This window comes from Lethenteron reissneri, chromosome 48 (assembly GCF_015708825.2).
Source record: "Lethenteron reissneri isolate LAM-NWPU_2019-01 chromosome 48, ASM1570882v1, whole genome shotgun sequence".
In the NCBI taxonomy this organism is placed as follows: domain Eukaryota; kingdom Metazoa; phylum Chordata; class Hyperoartia; order Petromyzontiformes; family Petromyzontidae; genus Lethenteron; species Lethenteron reissneri.
Window position 1 is genome coordinate 6,332,590 of NC_083826.1, and position 12,682 is coordinate 6,345,271.

General features: G+C 42.3%; 2 protein-coding genes across 3 annotated transcripts in view; both read right to left on the bottom strand.

Moving 5' to 3' along the window:
* LOC133354733 (tenascin-like) overlaps positions 1 to 12,682 on the bottom strand; it is a 165,270-nt gene that overhangs the window by 73,861 nt on the left and 78,727 nt on the right. For both annotated transcript variants that reach the window (XM_061571798.1, XM_061571795.1), the window contains 2 exons: positions 12,343 to 12,493; positions 11,533 to 11,802 (listed from right to left, as the gene is read on the bottom strand). In XM_061571798.1, coding sequence (XP_061427782.1) covers positions 11,533 to 11,802; positions 12,343 to 12,493 — 421 coding nt within the window. The remainder of the gene's footprint in view (positions 1 to 11,532; positions 11,803 to 12,342; positions 12,494 to 12,682) is intronic.
* On the bottom strand, positions 4,494 to 6,515 carry LOC133354734 (tenascin-X-like). The gene is made up of 2 exons (XM_061571799.1): positions 5,655 to 6,515; positions 4,494 to 5,539 (listed from the first exon to the last, which is right to left on the bottom strand). The coding sequence occupies exons 1-2, from the start codon at positions 6,343 to 6,345 to the stop codon at positions 5,070 to 5,072; spliced, it is 1,161 nt and encodes a 386-aa protein (XP_061427783.1). The 5' UTR covers positions 6,346 to 6,515; the 3' UTR covers positions 4,494 to 5,069.

Genomic DNA, 12,682 nt, shown 5'->3' on the forward strand with positions numbered 1-12,682 from the left:
TCAACTGTAGAAACTTTGCCAGGTAATGTTTTTTCGAGTGGTTTCTCAGAACTGTCAGCAGGCTTGTATTGAACAACAAAGCGTTCAAAGACATTTGGATCTACCACCCACGACACCTTCATGCTCTCAGACGTGATGTCAGATATCACAAGTTCATTGGCAGAATCAGTTGGAACCCCAGACTCAGAAGTTATTGACACCTCTTTTGAAGGTTTGTGTGTGGTACTTATAGGCAACTCAACAACGGTTGGTGTAATGGCCTCATCGATGAATGCCGTTGGTAAAGGAGTTGATTTTGGTTCAGGCTCTGCAAAGTAAATGAAAGTAATTGTCAGCATAAGACTTACTTTTTCAAAATGTCTGGATTGTTTAGGTAATGATGAAAATATATTAAAGCATATGAAGATGTACCTGTTTTAACTTGAGCCACCAGTGGCTTGGAGGGCTTTCCTCGTCTGAAACCAATGAGCTTAATGATATATTCAGTATCATCGCTCAAGTCCGTAAGATCAACTGTAGAAACTTTGCCAGGCAATGTTTTTTCAAGTGGTTTCTCAGAACTGTCAGCAGGCTTGTATTGAACAACAAAGCGCTCAAAGACATTTGGATCTACCACCCACGACACCTTCATGCTCTCAGACGTGATGTCAGATATCACAAGTTCATTGGCAGAATCAGTTGGAACCCCAGACTCAGAAGTTATTGACACCTCCTTTGAAGGTTCGTGTGTGGTACTTATAGGCAACTCAACAACGGTTGGTGTAATGGCCTCATCGATGAATGCCGTTGGTAAAAGAGTTGATTTTGGTTCAGGCTCTGCAAAGTAAATGAAAGTAATTGTCAGCATAAGACTTACTTTTTCAAAATGTCTGGATTGTTTAGGTAAAGAAGAAAATATATTAAAACGTATGAAGATGTACCTGTTTTAGCTTGAGCCACCAGTGGCTTGGAGGGCTTTCCTCGTCTGAAACCAATGAGCTTAATGATATATTCAGTATCATCGCTCAAGTCTGTAAGATCAACTGTAGAAACTTTGCCAGGTAATGTTTTTTCGAGTGGTTTCTCAGAACTGTCAGCAGGCTTGTATTGAACAACAAAGCGTTCAAAGACATTTGGATCTACCACCCACGACACCTTCATGCTCTCAGACGTGATGTCAGATATCACAAGTTCATTGGCAGAATCAGTTGGAACCCCAGACACAGATGTTACCGAAACCTCCTTTGAAGGTTCGTGTGTGGTAGTTTCAGGGAACTCAACAACGGTTGGTGTAATGGCCTCATCGATGACTGCCGTTGGTAAAGGAGTTGATTTTGGTTCAGGCTCTGCAGAGGAAATGAAAGTAATGGTCAGATTAACACACACTTTTTCAAAAGGTATGAACTGTTTAGGAAATGAAGAAAATAGATTAAAACGTATGAAGATGTACCTGTTTTAACTTGAGCCACCAGTGGCTTGGAGGGCTTTCCTCGTCTAAAACCAATGAGCTTAATGATATATTCAGTATCATCGCTCAAGTCTGTAAGATCAACTGTCGAAGCTTTGCCAGGTAATGTTTTTTCGAGTGGTTTCTCAGAACTGTCAGCAGGCTTGTATTGAACAACAAAGCGCTCAAAGACGTTTGGATCAACCACCCACGACACCTTCATGCTCTCAGACGTGATGTCAGATATCACAAGTTCATTGGCAGAATCAGTTGGAACCCCAGACTCAGAAGTTATTGACACCTCCTTTGGAGGTTCGTGTGTGGTACTTATAGGCAACTCAACAACGGTTGGTGTAATGGCCTCATCGATGAATGCCGTTGGTAAAGGAGTTGATTTTGGTTCAGGCTCTGCAAAGTAAATGAAAGTAATTGTCAGGAGAAGACTTACTTTTTCAAAATGTCTGGATTGTTTAGGTAAAGAAGAAAATATATTAAAACGTATGAAGATGTACCTGTTTTAACTTGAGCCACCAGTGGCTTGGAGGGCTTTCCTCGTCTGAAACCAATGAGCTTAATGATATATTCAGTATCATCGCTCAAGTCTGTAAGATCAACTGTAGAAACTTTGCCAGGTAATGTTTTTTCGAGTGGTTTCTCAGAACTGTCAGCAGGCTTGTATTGCACAACAAAGCGCTCAAAGACTTTTGGATCTACCACCCACGACACCTTCATACTCTCAGACGTGATGTCAGATATCACAAGTTCATTGGCAGAATCAGTTGGAACCCCAGACACAGAAGTTACTGACACCTCTTTTGCAGGTTCATGTGTGGTACTTCTAGGCAACTCAACAACGGTTGGTGTAATGGCCTCATCAATGACTGCCGTGGGTAAAGGAGTTGATTTTGGTTTGGGCTCTGCAAAGTAAATGAAAGTAATTGTAAGCATACAACATTCTCTTTCAAAACGTGTGGAATATTTGTGTAATGAATAAAATATATTAAAACATATTAATATTTACCTGTTTTAACTTGAGCCACCAGTGGATTGGAAGGCTTTCCTCGCCTGTAACCAATGATCTTAATAATATATTCAGTGTTATCGATCAGGCCTGTAAAATCAACTGTAGAAATGTGTCCGGGCAATGTTTTTTCTAATGGTTTCTCAGGGCTGTCAATGGGCTTGTATTGCACAATGAATCGCTCGAAGACTTTTGGATCTACCACCCACGACACCTTCATGCTCTCAGACGTGATTTCAGTTATGTGCAATTCATCGGCCGAATCGGTGGGTACTCCACTCTGCGATTCCACCAAAATGTCTCTCGCAGGTAAACGCGTCGTCGTCTCAATTAATTTAGTTGTTGAAACGTCAGCAATACCTCCTGCTGGTGTAAACAACAAAAAATGCCGGTTGATCCTTTGTTTTTTTCTTAACAAAACATCAATATTACATTGCTATATTTAGATCATTAAGACATTGTTATATTTCAAAGTTAAATTAAGCATTATGAAATAAAACATGATCCCTGTTTCAATTTGATTTACTCTCGATTTGGATGTTCTTTTTACTAATAAAGTCTTTATGGCTGTATACACTTGGCCAGATCATGTCTTTGCATCTTTTCGCAGAACTGTGCATCGGTTTGTATCATACAAGTAAACTTAAACTTTTGTTGTAAACAATTAACTTTTCACACGATAAGCTATTGATGGTCTTATATGGTCTCTGCTAAGTGTCTTAAATAAATTAAACATATTTACACATGTATTGTTTAATACATGTTCCTTTAAAATACATTTACGTGTTTAACATGCCCACGTTTTAAACTGTTCCATCAGTGGCGTCAATGGTTTTTTACATCATGTAACCAATTAGCTTCATGGTATAACCCGGGAAAATTGTTAAGGTCCATAAATTACGGTGTAGGGACTTGGTCCAGGTAGGCCTCTTCAAGACATATACAGTATTATGAATCAGAAAACGCTCTCAAGGGCTGATGAATGACGCATGCAATTATGAACGCAGGAAACATACGTAACTTTTATCAAGTGTTGTCGTGTAACTTCATGGATAATGTTACGAACACATCCTGAATTAATTATTAATGCGACTATTTAAATGTAGGGTTTTTATATACATTTCTTCAACTCAATAATGTTATGCAGTATGGATGCGAGGATAAATTCTGCATTTTATTTTGCAAAGGCAACAACTGTATTGCACATCCAATTAGTTTCATTAACAACAAAGGTATTATTATTCTTGGTTCTTTCGGTAAAGTCACGTAGAAGGGAAGTAATAAAATAATAAAAATATATAACGATAAAATTATCACGACGTTTCGACTGCAACACAAGAAATCCGCAGCAAGAAACATTTGAAAAAAAATTCTAATTTTTGGAAAAAAATTCAAATTTTTCTTGCTGTGGATTTCACACCTGATGATGATTGCTTGTGTTGCAGTCGAAACGTCGTGAGAATTTTATTGTTTTATATTTTTATTATTTTATTATTCCCCTTCTACGTGACTTCACCGAAAGAACCAAGAATATGAATCCCTGCAGTCACGAAAGCTTTAAATCAAATGTATTATTCTTTGGGTCTTTCGGTAAAGCCACGTCGATGGAAAAATAATAATAATACAAAATAAAAATATCACGACGTTTCGATCGCAACACGAGCAATCTTCATCAGGTGAAAAAATATAGTGGGAGAGCTGCCGAGGCAGGATGTTATGAAGGTTTGAGATGGGTGTAGCCCAAGGGTCATACGTGAAGTGGGCGGGGCTAGAGATGAAATTTGCATGCAAATGTAAGATCGGAGAGCTGAGCTACCTCTACGACGACAAAGCTGTAGAGGTGGCCATTGTATTGTGAGATATTTGCATGCCAATGTAAGAAAAAACGAGAGCCACCGCCACATCGAGGAAAACGAGCAACGGTGGCTGTGTTAGTGAGACATTTAGCCTGTTAATGTAAAGACATTTAACCTGGTAATGTAACTCAAGAGAGTCGAAAATATCTGCTAACATCGGCAGGTAGGATGTAAACATCACAGCCAGTTATGACTTAAACTGGTTAATAACGTCCTTCCAATGATTGCTCAGTTTGTATTTATCTTCTTCTCGGTCGAAATTGTGTTTGTGTTTATATATCTGGATGGCTTCATGAACCAATCTTTGCTGAAAGCCAGTGGGTTTGCAGAGTACCTTCGTCTAGGAAAAATCAATTTCGTGTGTGCCCACAGCGTTGAAACAATGATCAGCCACGGCCGAGGTATTGGTCCTACCGTGTTTCAGATCTGCCTTATGTTCACGAACACGGTCCGAAACATGTCGCTAAGTTTCCCCAATGTAACTACTGCCGCAGACACAGCTTAGTTTGTAGAAACCGGGGTATTGCATGTCAGGGATCACATCCTTCACAAAAGTATTACACGAGGTGCACTTGGTACATGCAAATTTCGTGTCCAGATTCAATACAATTTCGAGGAAATTACGTCTAATCTGTTTGGTTGAATCAAGTAATACCTTGTCTATAATTCATATTACAATTCTATCATGCCGACACAGTTGAGACTTGTTTAAACCAAGAATGAAAATGACACATGCATAGTATTCCTCTACTGGATTGAGATAATGTCAATTGTATTCATACATTTCATATACAACAAGCTCTTTAAAAGAACAAGTGATGTAACAAATACCTGTTTTAGCTTGAGCCACAAGTGGCCTTGATAATTTCCCACCTCTCGATCCGAGGAGTATAATGACATATTCTGTATCTTCATTAAGGTCCACCAGATCTACCGTAAAAACTTGACCGGGTATCGTTTTATCGAATGGCTTTTCCAGACTGTCACTGGGTTTGAATTGAACAATGAAGTGGTCGAATGTTTCTGTATTTACCACCCAAGATACTTTCATACTGTCTGATGTGATTTCCGTTATGTGCAATTCATCGGCTGAATCAGTGGGAGCTCCGTATTCTGACCGAACTGAAACTTCCTTTGAAGGGACATATTTGGTGGTCTCAGGTAATATGTATCCAGCTGTTGTGCCTGGTATTTGCTCGATTAACACATCTGGCATTAACGTCACCACTTTTATGTCTGCAAAAGATAAGTCATGTTGATTAGTTAATGCATACAATGATGGCATCAGAATTATATTCATGTAAATTTGTGTTGTTTATCTTTAGCATTGTAAAAGTAATAAAACAAATACCTGTTGTCACCAGCGCCATCAAAGGTTTGGAGGGCGTTTTCCGCCTGTAACCGATCAGCTTAATGGTGTATTCTGTATTTTCAGTCAAGTCTAGCAGATCTACCATGGAGACTTGACCGGGTAATCTTTTCTCCAATGGTTTCTCAGTACTGGCAGTAGGCGTGTACTGCACAATGAAATGGTCAAATACGTTCGGATCAACCACCCACGAGACCTTGACGCTATTGGGTGCAATTTCCGTTATGTGCAACTCATTGGCCGAAACAACGGGAACGCCTTCGGTCGACTCGATGGAAACTACACTTGGACGTAGCTGCGTGATGGAAGCGGGCAACTCGTATAAACCCGTTGTGCCAGATACTTCTTCCGGTAAAACCTTTGGAGGCAATGTAATCACCTTCTGTTTGCACTCTGTAGGAAATAAAAAAAAACTACATATATCAAGTGGTAAGGACAGGGAGGCAGTATGACACCGTGATTGTGGGCTCGCGGAGGTGATAACATTGACTGTGACGATGCCGACAATGATGGGATTGGCGTGAGGTGTCAAAACAGGGCGTAGCGACACGTGGCATGCGGGATGGTGGATGATGCCGAAAGCGGCGCCTCGGGACGGAACCGCCAACCGTTTGCTGGAATTTGACGGGAGAGGGCATCTGGCCTGGCTCAAGTGCCGTGGTGACGTCACCATCACTTAGTGGTCGAATGGCCTGGTATTGGTGGTGTATCGGTGGCCAAAGTGGAACAGCTGGACGTGACTTACCAAGTAGGATGTTAATGATGGTGTAATGAGGAGAAGGCGGGGGAGGGTGAGGCGAAATTAGGACATGGCCAAGAGACTCAGCCCTTGGATGTGTTCACGAATTATAATTTAAAAACATTCTCTATGTTTCGATTTAAAGCTTTCGTGACTGCATGGATTCATCTTCTTGGTTCTTTCGGTAAAGTCACGTAGAAGGGAAGTAATAAAATAATGAAAATAAAACATAATAAAATAATATAATAATTCTCTCTTATTTTTATTATTTTATTACTTCCCTTCTACGTGACTTTACCGAAAGAACCAAGAAGATGAATTCTCTATGTTTATTTAGATTATTTGGCTGCTATAATATTTCCACGTCATAAGCCACTTCAGTGAGCAATGATTTGTGGCCAGGTCGCGTCTGACAAAGAAGATAATAATAATTGTTTTTAGTAATTTTCTTACATTTTCTATACAATACACTCATATCGTGTTTTGTAATGTTTGTTGCTGTAACTTCCTGAACCTGCCCCTACTGGATATCTGTGAAAAAGAGCTTTATAGCTCGTCCGATTCCTGCAGTATAAAGATTCTGATTTTGAATTAGTGTCGTGTTAGAATAACTTGTGTAGCTTGAGTGAAAGTCACGTGATTTTAGTTTGAGGTTTGTGCACTGAATGTCAAAGAGATTGTTTAGTGAATAGTGAAGGTTTGCAGCACAAAGTATCATGTGCGTTTCGTAATTGGCACATGGTTCATGTGGCATTAGAATGTGTACATTGTAAACGTAGTGTAGTAGCTGTGTAACAACAGAATATGGGGATGTATGGTATTTACATTATTGTGTAGTGATATTATAAAGGTCTCACACAGAACTTGTGAGAGGTGTAGATTTGCATAACGGTATTGTGATATTCCCTGGGTACTCTGGACAATGTCCTGCATCATGAGTGTCTATTGTCATGTATCATGTCTGGCCTTCGTTTGTTTAACATGCGTGTGGGAGAGGGCTGGCGTGGGAATTGTTGATCTAGATAGAAAGGGAGCAACATGAAATGAGCTGAAGAAATGTCTTCCTGGTGGTGGCAATGAAAAGAGCTTCATGGCTCATCGGATTCCTCCAGTATAAATACAGATTTTGATTCTGACATGAGATGTGGGGGGGCAGAGTAGGAAATGAGTGAACCCAGTACATCCACAGCAATATGATAGATCGGCACACAACGCAACTACTTTTTGTATAAAGCTACGTATTTTTTACAATAAGCAACAATGGCAAATAGACGCGAAATATATATATTTAGATACCTGTTGTGACCCTCGCTGTAAGTGGGTTAGATTGCTTTCCTCGTCTGAAGCCGAGAAGTGCAACGACATATTCTGTGTTTTCTCTTAGATCCGTGAGTTCAACCGTAGATGCATGTCCAGGCAACGATTTGTCGACGGGCTTGTCACGAAGGTCAGCGGGATTGTATCGCACAATGAAACGAGTAAACACTCGGGGATCTACCACCCATGACACCCTCATGCTATCACAGGCAATGTCCGTAATGCGCATCTCCTCGGCTGCGTCAGTTGGCGCTCCAAAGGGTGACGGCACAAACATTTCGTGCACGGCCAGCTGAGTGGTGGTATCAAGAAATTGAGCAGTGACTGTTGTGCCAATAGTCGTTGCTTCAGGTAAGAGATCTGTCCCTGTAAGGTATGCAAGGGTAAAAGAGTGTTACACGTTTAACGTATTATTTTAAATATGGCACTGAGAATAAGTTAAACATTGATTGGGTCTTTCGGTAAAGTCACGCAGATAGGTTCAAAGAAAATAACATAAAACTACGACGTTTCGATCGCAACACAAGATGACGACCACTTGTGTTGTGATCGAAACGTCGTAGTTTTTTGTTATTTTCTTTGAACCTATCCACGTGACTTTACTGAAATACCCAAAGAATATGAATTCCTGCAGTCACGAAAGCTTTAAGTCAAGATTTAATAAGTGAACTGTTCATGGAAAGTACATAGATAAAAATGTTGAAAAATTACCTGTTCTAACTTGTGCCACCAGTGGCTTAGAAGGCTTTCCTCGTCTGTAACCGACCAGCTCAACAATATACGTGGTATCTTCCTTCAAGTCTGTCAGGTCAATTGTGGAAACTTCGCCAGGCAATGTTTTTTCGAGTGGCGTCTCAGAACTGTCCGCGGGCTTGTAGCGCACGATGAACCGCTCAAAGACCTTTGGATCTACGACCCACGAAACCTTCATGCTGTATGGGGTAATATCTGTTATATGCAATTCATCGGCTGAATCTGTAGGCGACCCATATGGTGACTGTACTGAAACTTCCTTTTGGTGTGCACGTGTGGTGGCGTCAAGTAACCCAACTACTGTCGGTGTTGCAGATTCATCAACAACTGCAGGTGGAGGAGTTGATATGTATTTGGCCTCTGCAAAGTAAATGAAAACAAGTTTAAATGTTACTCTCTCCGTTACAATCCAATTGTATGGTATATTGTAGCAAGGTAACAAAAATGTTAAGATATTTTAACAATGTACCTGTTTTAACTTGAGCCACCAGTGGCTTGGAGGGCTTTCCTCGTCTGAAACCAATGAGCTTAATGATATATTCAGTATCATCGCTCAAGTCTGTAAGATCAACTGTAGAAACTTTGCCAGGTAATGTTTTTTCGAGTGGTTTCTCAGAACTGTCAGCTGGCTTGTATTGCACAATGAAGCGCTCAAAGACTTTTGGATCTACCACCCACGACACCTTCATGCTCTCAGATGTGATGCTAGTTATGTGCAATTCAACTGCTGAATCAGTTGGAACCCCAAGTATTGATATCACTGAAACTTCTCTTGCCATCCACATCCCAGTGGTATAGAGTTCCTTATCAACGGGTGACTCTGTTGTGGTCTCAGCAATGGGTTTCAATTCTTTTTCTACCAAAAAACATTGAACGGTTAGTTTTCATCACTTATAGAACATTGACTTACCACGCATTCACTTTTCACGTTTAAATTAAATAATACTTGACAAATACGATTTTACAACAAAATGTACAAAACATGTTAGAAATAAATTATGTCTCGCCGTAACATATTTTTGGTGATGTTAATGTGTAGCCATGCCACTGTTTTATATTCGTACGAAGTTTTTTTGACAATAATTTTGAAGACAATTGTATTAATGGTGCAAAGGTGTGTGCGATAGGAATGAATTACCGAAAGTGGTTATGGAAAACGTGAAGCTTATCTGCAAGCAAATACTGCTGATACCTCCAGCAAAGATATACTGCCACGCAAGTCATGAAAGCAGAGAGATGGTGCAGCGATGGATGTTTTTTTTCAGTTAATATTCCCTGAAAAGGAATGGAAAAAGATGTCAAGGTATTGTATATATATGCAAGCGTTAACCCTTGGAATGTTTCCTGTGAAGCAAATGGAAATGGCGTTAGTACAAATTTGCAGATGGGATGGAATATTCCAGCAAGGCCATTCATACCTGTGGTCACCCTGGCCTTCAGAGGCTTGTAAACCTTCCGTCCCCTCGACGCCACAAGAGAGATCTCATACTCTGTGTTTTCGCGGAGCTCTTTGAGGGCAATGGTTGTCACATTGCCGCGCACGGAATATTCCGAGGGCAGTTCGGTGCTTCCGTACGGTTTGTATTGCACGACAAAGTGGTTGTAGATGTCGGGCATGGTCGCCCACGAAACCGTCATGCTGTGCGGCTTGACGTCGTAAATCTGCAGCTCTTTCAGCGAATCAACTGGACTTGCAGTGGGAGTTATCACCGGCCTCTCTGGGAGATATTCTTTTGTATCCAAATCGGTTGTTTGGTACCCTTTGGTCAAATAGGACAAGTTTAGAGACGAGCGTCAGTATTTTCATTAAAAAAAACAATTAAACATTAATAATGTTTCAAAAAATGGCCATTCCATCCATACAAATGTCGTTTTTTTTTCGATGAAATCATCCTCCGTTGAATGCACACTCAGCGAAACACCATTTCATCACATCATTTTCATGCAAGCTCGATCTCTTCTTCGTTTCCTTTACTTTGTATTCGTTGCTGTAGGTGCAAACTGACACGGTGCAGTGTGCCCACAAATAGCGTTTCCGAGCCACCGCAGTTGATGACATGTCCACTTTTGCTGAGTGGGCAGTCACAAACTCCCATCAACCATAATTTGTGTGTTCAGATGTGGAGAGTGGGACAGGTGGCACAGGCAATAGGGTTGTGTGTCGTACTGCATCGGTGCAGTGTGAGCTTTTATGGATGAGTGGTCACCACAACATTGTGATTGGGCATCTTACCATGCATTTGACGGTTTAAGAACACACATGCTACCACATTTTAGCCTTCCCTGCACTGCATTGTACGTCAGACAAATGTACACTCAACTGAGTTCGGTTAACTCTCTCTCAGACTTGGCAACACCTGCTAGGTAAACTATTTAAGAACGAGTATACTGCACGCTATAATAACAAAACGTTTGCAAGGCAAAAATCAATATCAAGAAGTATCGTGGTCAGTTCTGCCGATGCTACCAAAACTCAACATCTGATCCTTTTGTCAGAGCAGAGCTGCTGCACAGTTGACAACCGAACCTCTTTATAGAGACAGATTACCCCCCCCCCCACCATCCCCCAAACAATCTAATAGTATCCACATTACCTGACGACAAACTTATCCTACATTCACTCGTCGATTTATTTCACTGACAGTCTAGCTCGATTGCAAGAATACTCTGTTAACTGGCCATTTTTTTAGACCAAACTTCACAGCAGGCCATTGACATTCAAGAGCCACAAACCCAGACGAATGTTATTTCCATAATTACATTGCCCGCACTTCCGGTCAGCACGGTTGGCTAGGCACGGTGCGAAAGAAGTTCTACGTACATATATTTTAGGCTGCGTCATCGGCACGCAAATCTCCGTAAAATTAATTGCAACAAAAAGAAAGAGAGAAATGCACCGTTTCAGGCACTGCATTCTTCAGTCCCCGAAGAAGCTCCCAGCACGTGGGAGCGAAACGAAAACGATGCACAACCCCGCTCAACAACACGTGGCACAAACCGAGCACGTCAACAACCGTTCAACGCGAGCGCCGCGTCCCGACCGCCGCTCACCGGTGACGAAGCTCTGGATCTGCTTGTCGCTCATCTGGGGGCCGCGAACGGAGTGCAGGGTGACGGTGTAATGCACGCCCGGGCGCAGGCCCTGCAGCGCGTGGTCCGTCACCGTGGGCTGCAGCGGCACCTCCGTCTTGCGAGCGCCTGGTCTGGTCGGGCCGTAGGTGAGCACGAGGCCGTCCACCAAGGCGGACGGAGAGGTCCAGGACAGCTGCGCCGTGGTGTCCTTCACGTCATCCACCTTGAGATCCTTGGGGCTGTCGATCACTGGGGGGGGGAGGGGGGGTCATGTATTTTAACGCGTTGTTTTCACCACCCATGGGAATCTGCCTTAACTGGCCCGGAAGCAGCCTAGTTCTGTATCAAAAGCGGCACCCAGAACCTGCGTCTATGTCCTTACTCTTCATGAGCCATAGATGGGCTCAAGACTAAACTAAAATTGTTTTTTTACCAGGTAAAGCCGACTTAGCTATGTCGCTCTTTTTCACAAGCGACCTGGCCACAAATTGAAGCTCTACAAAGTGGCTTTTCTCGTGGAAATTTCTAGCAATCAAATACTTTAAATAATCTGTAACTCATGTTAGTTTGGCACGACGTCCCACGTCTCGCTCCACGTGCTTGGGGAGCTTGCGGCGACGAAAACAACTTCCTGAAAAATCCTGGGTCTGAACCTGCGTTTTTCGGCCACCGCCCACTAAAAAAAAAAAGTCCCAGCCCATGGGAACAAAACATGGGGCATCCGCGTCTTACAACACGCGGCGCAAAACGTGAAAGCACAACGAGAGCAACACCTCCAGGTGCGCTTACAGGTGCTGAAGAAGGACGTGGTGGGTTGACTCTTCTTGTTGTCCTTGATGGCCACCAGGGAGACGTCGTACTTGACGCCAGGCTCCAGACCGGTCTGCGTGTGGCTCGTCTCGGTGCTGCTCAGCGTCGACAGAAGTCCGTCTGGGGTGTCCTGAAATCACCATTAGGAGCGCGTCGCTAAGCTAGCAACGCGACGGGGGAAACGTGCGCGTTCAGTCCGTGACGCGCCACGGCAATGCGTGATGAGTTGTGTGTGCGATATATATTTGTTTGAGTTAAAAACGGTCCCATGGTTGAGATGGAGTAGTCCCCGCTCCTGAACCTCATTTTGATCCTCTCT

Excerpts from the sequence above, each read along its gene's own strand:
- LOC133354734 (XM_061571799.1), bottom strand. The coding sequence starts at position 6,345 with ATGGTGACGTCACCACGGCACTTGAGCCAGGCCAGATGCCCTCTCCCG. Across the intron at positions 5,540-5,654 it reads GATGGCGCTGGTGACAACAG|ACATAAAAGTGGTGACGTTA; the intron begins GTATTTGTTTTA and ends TATCTTTTGCAG.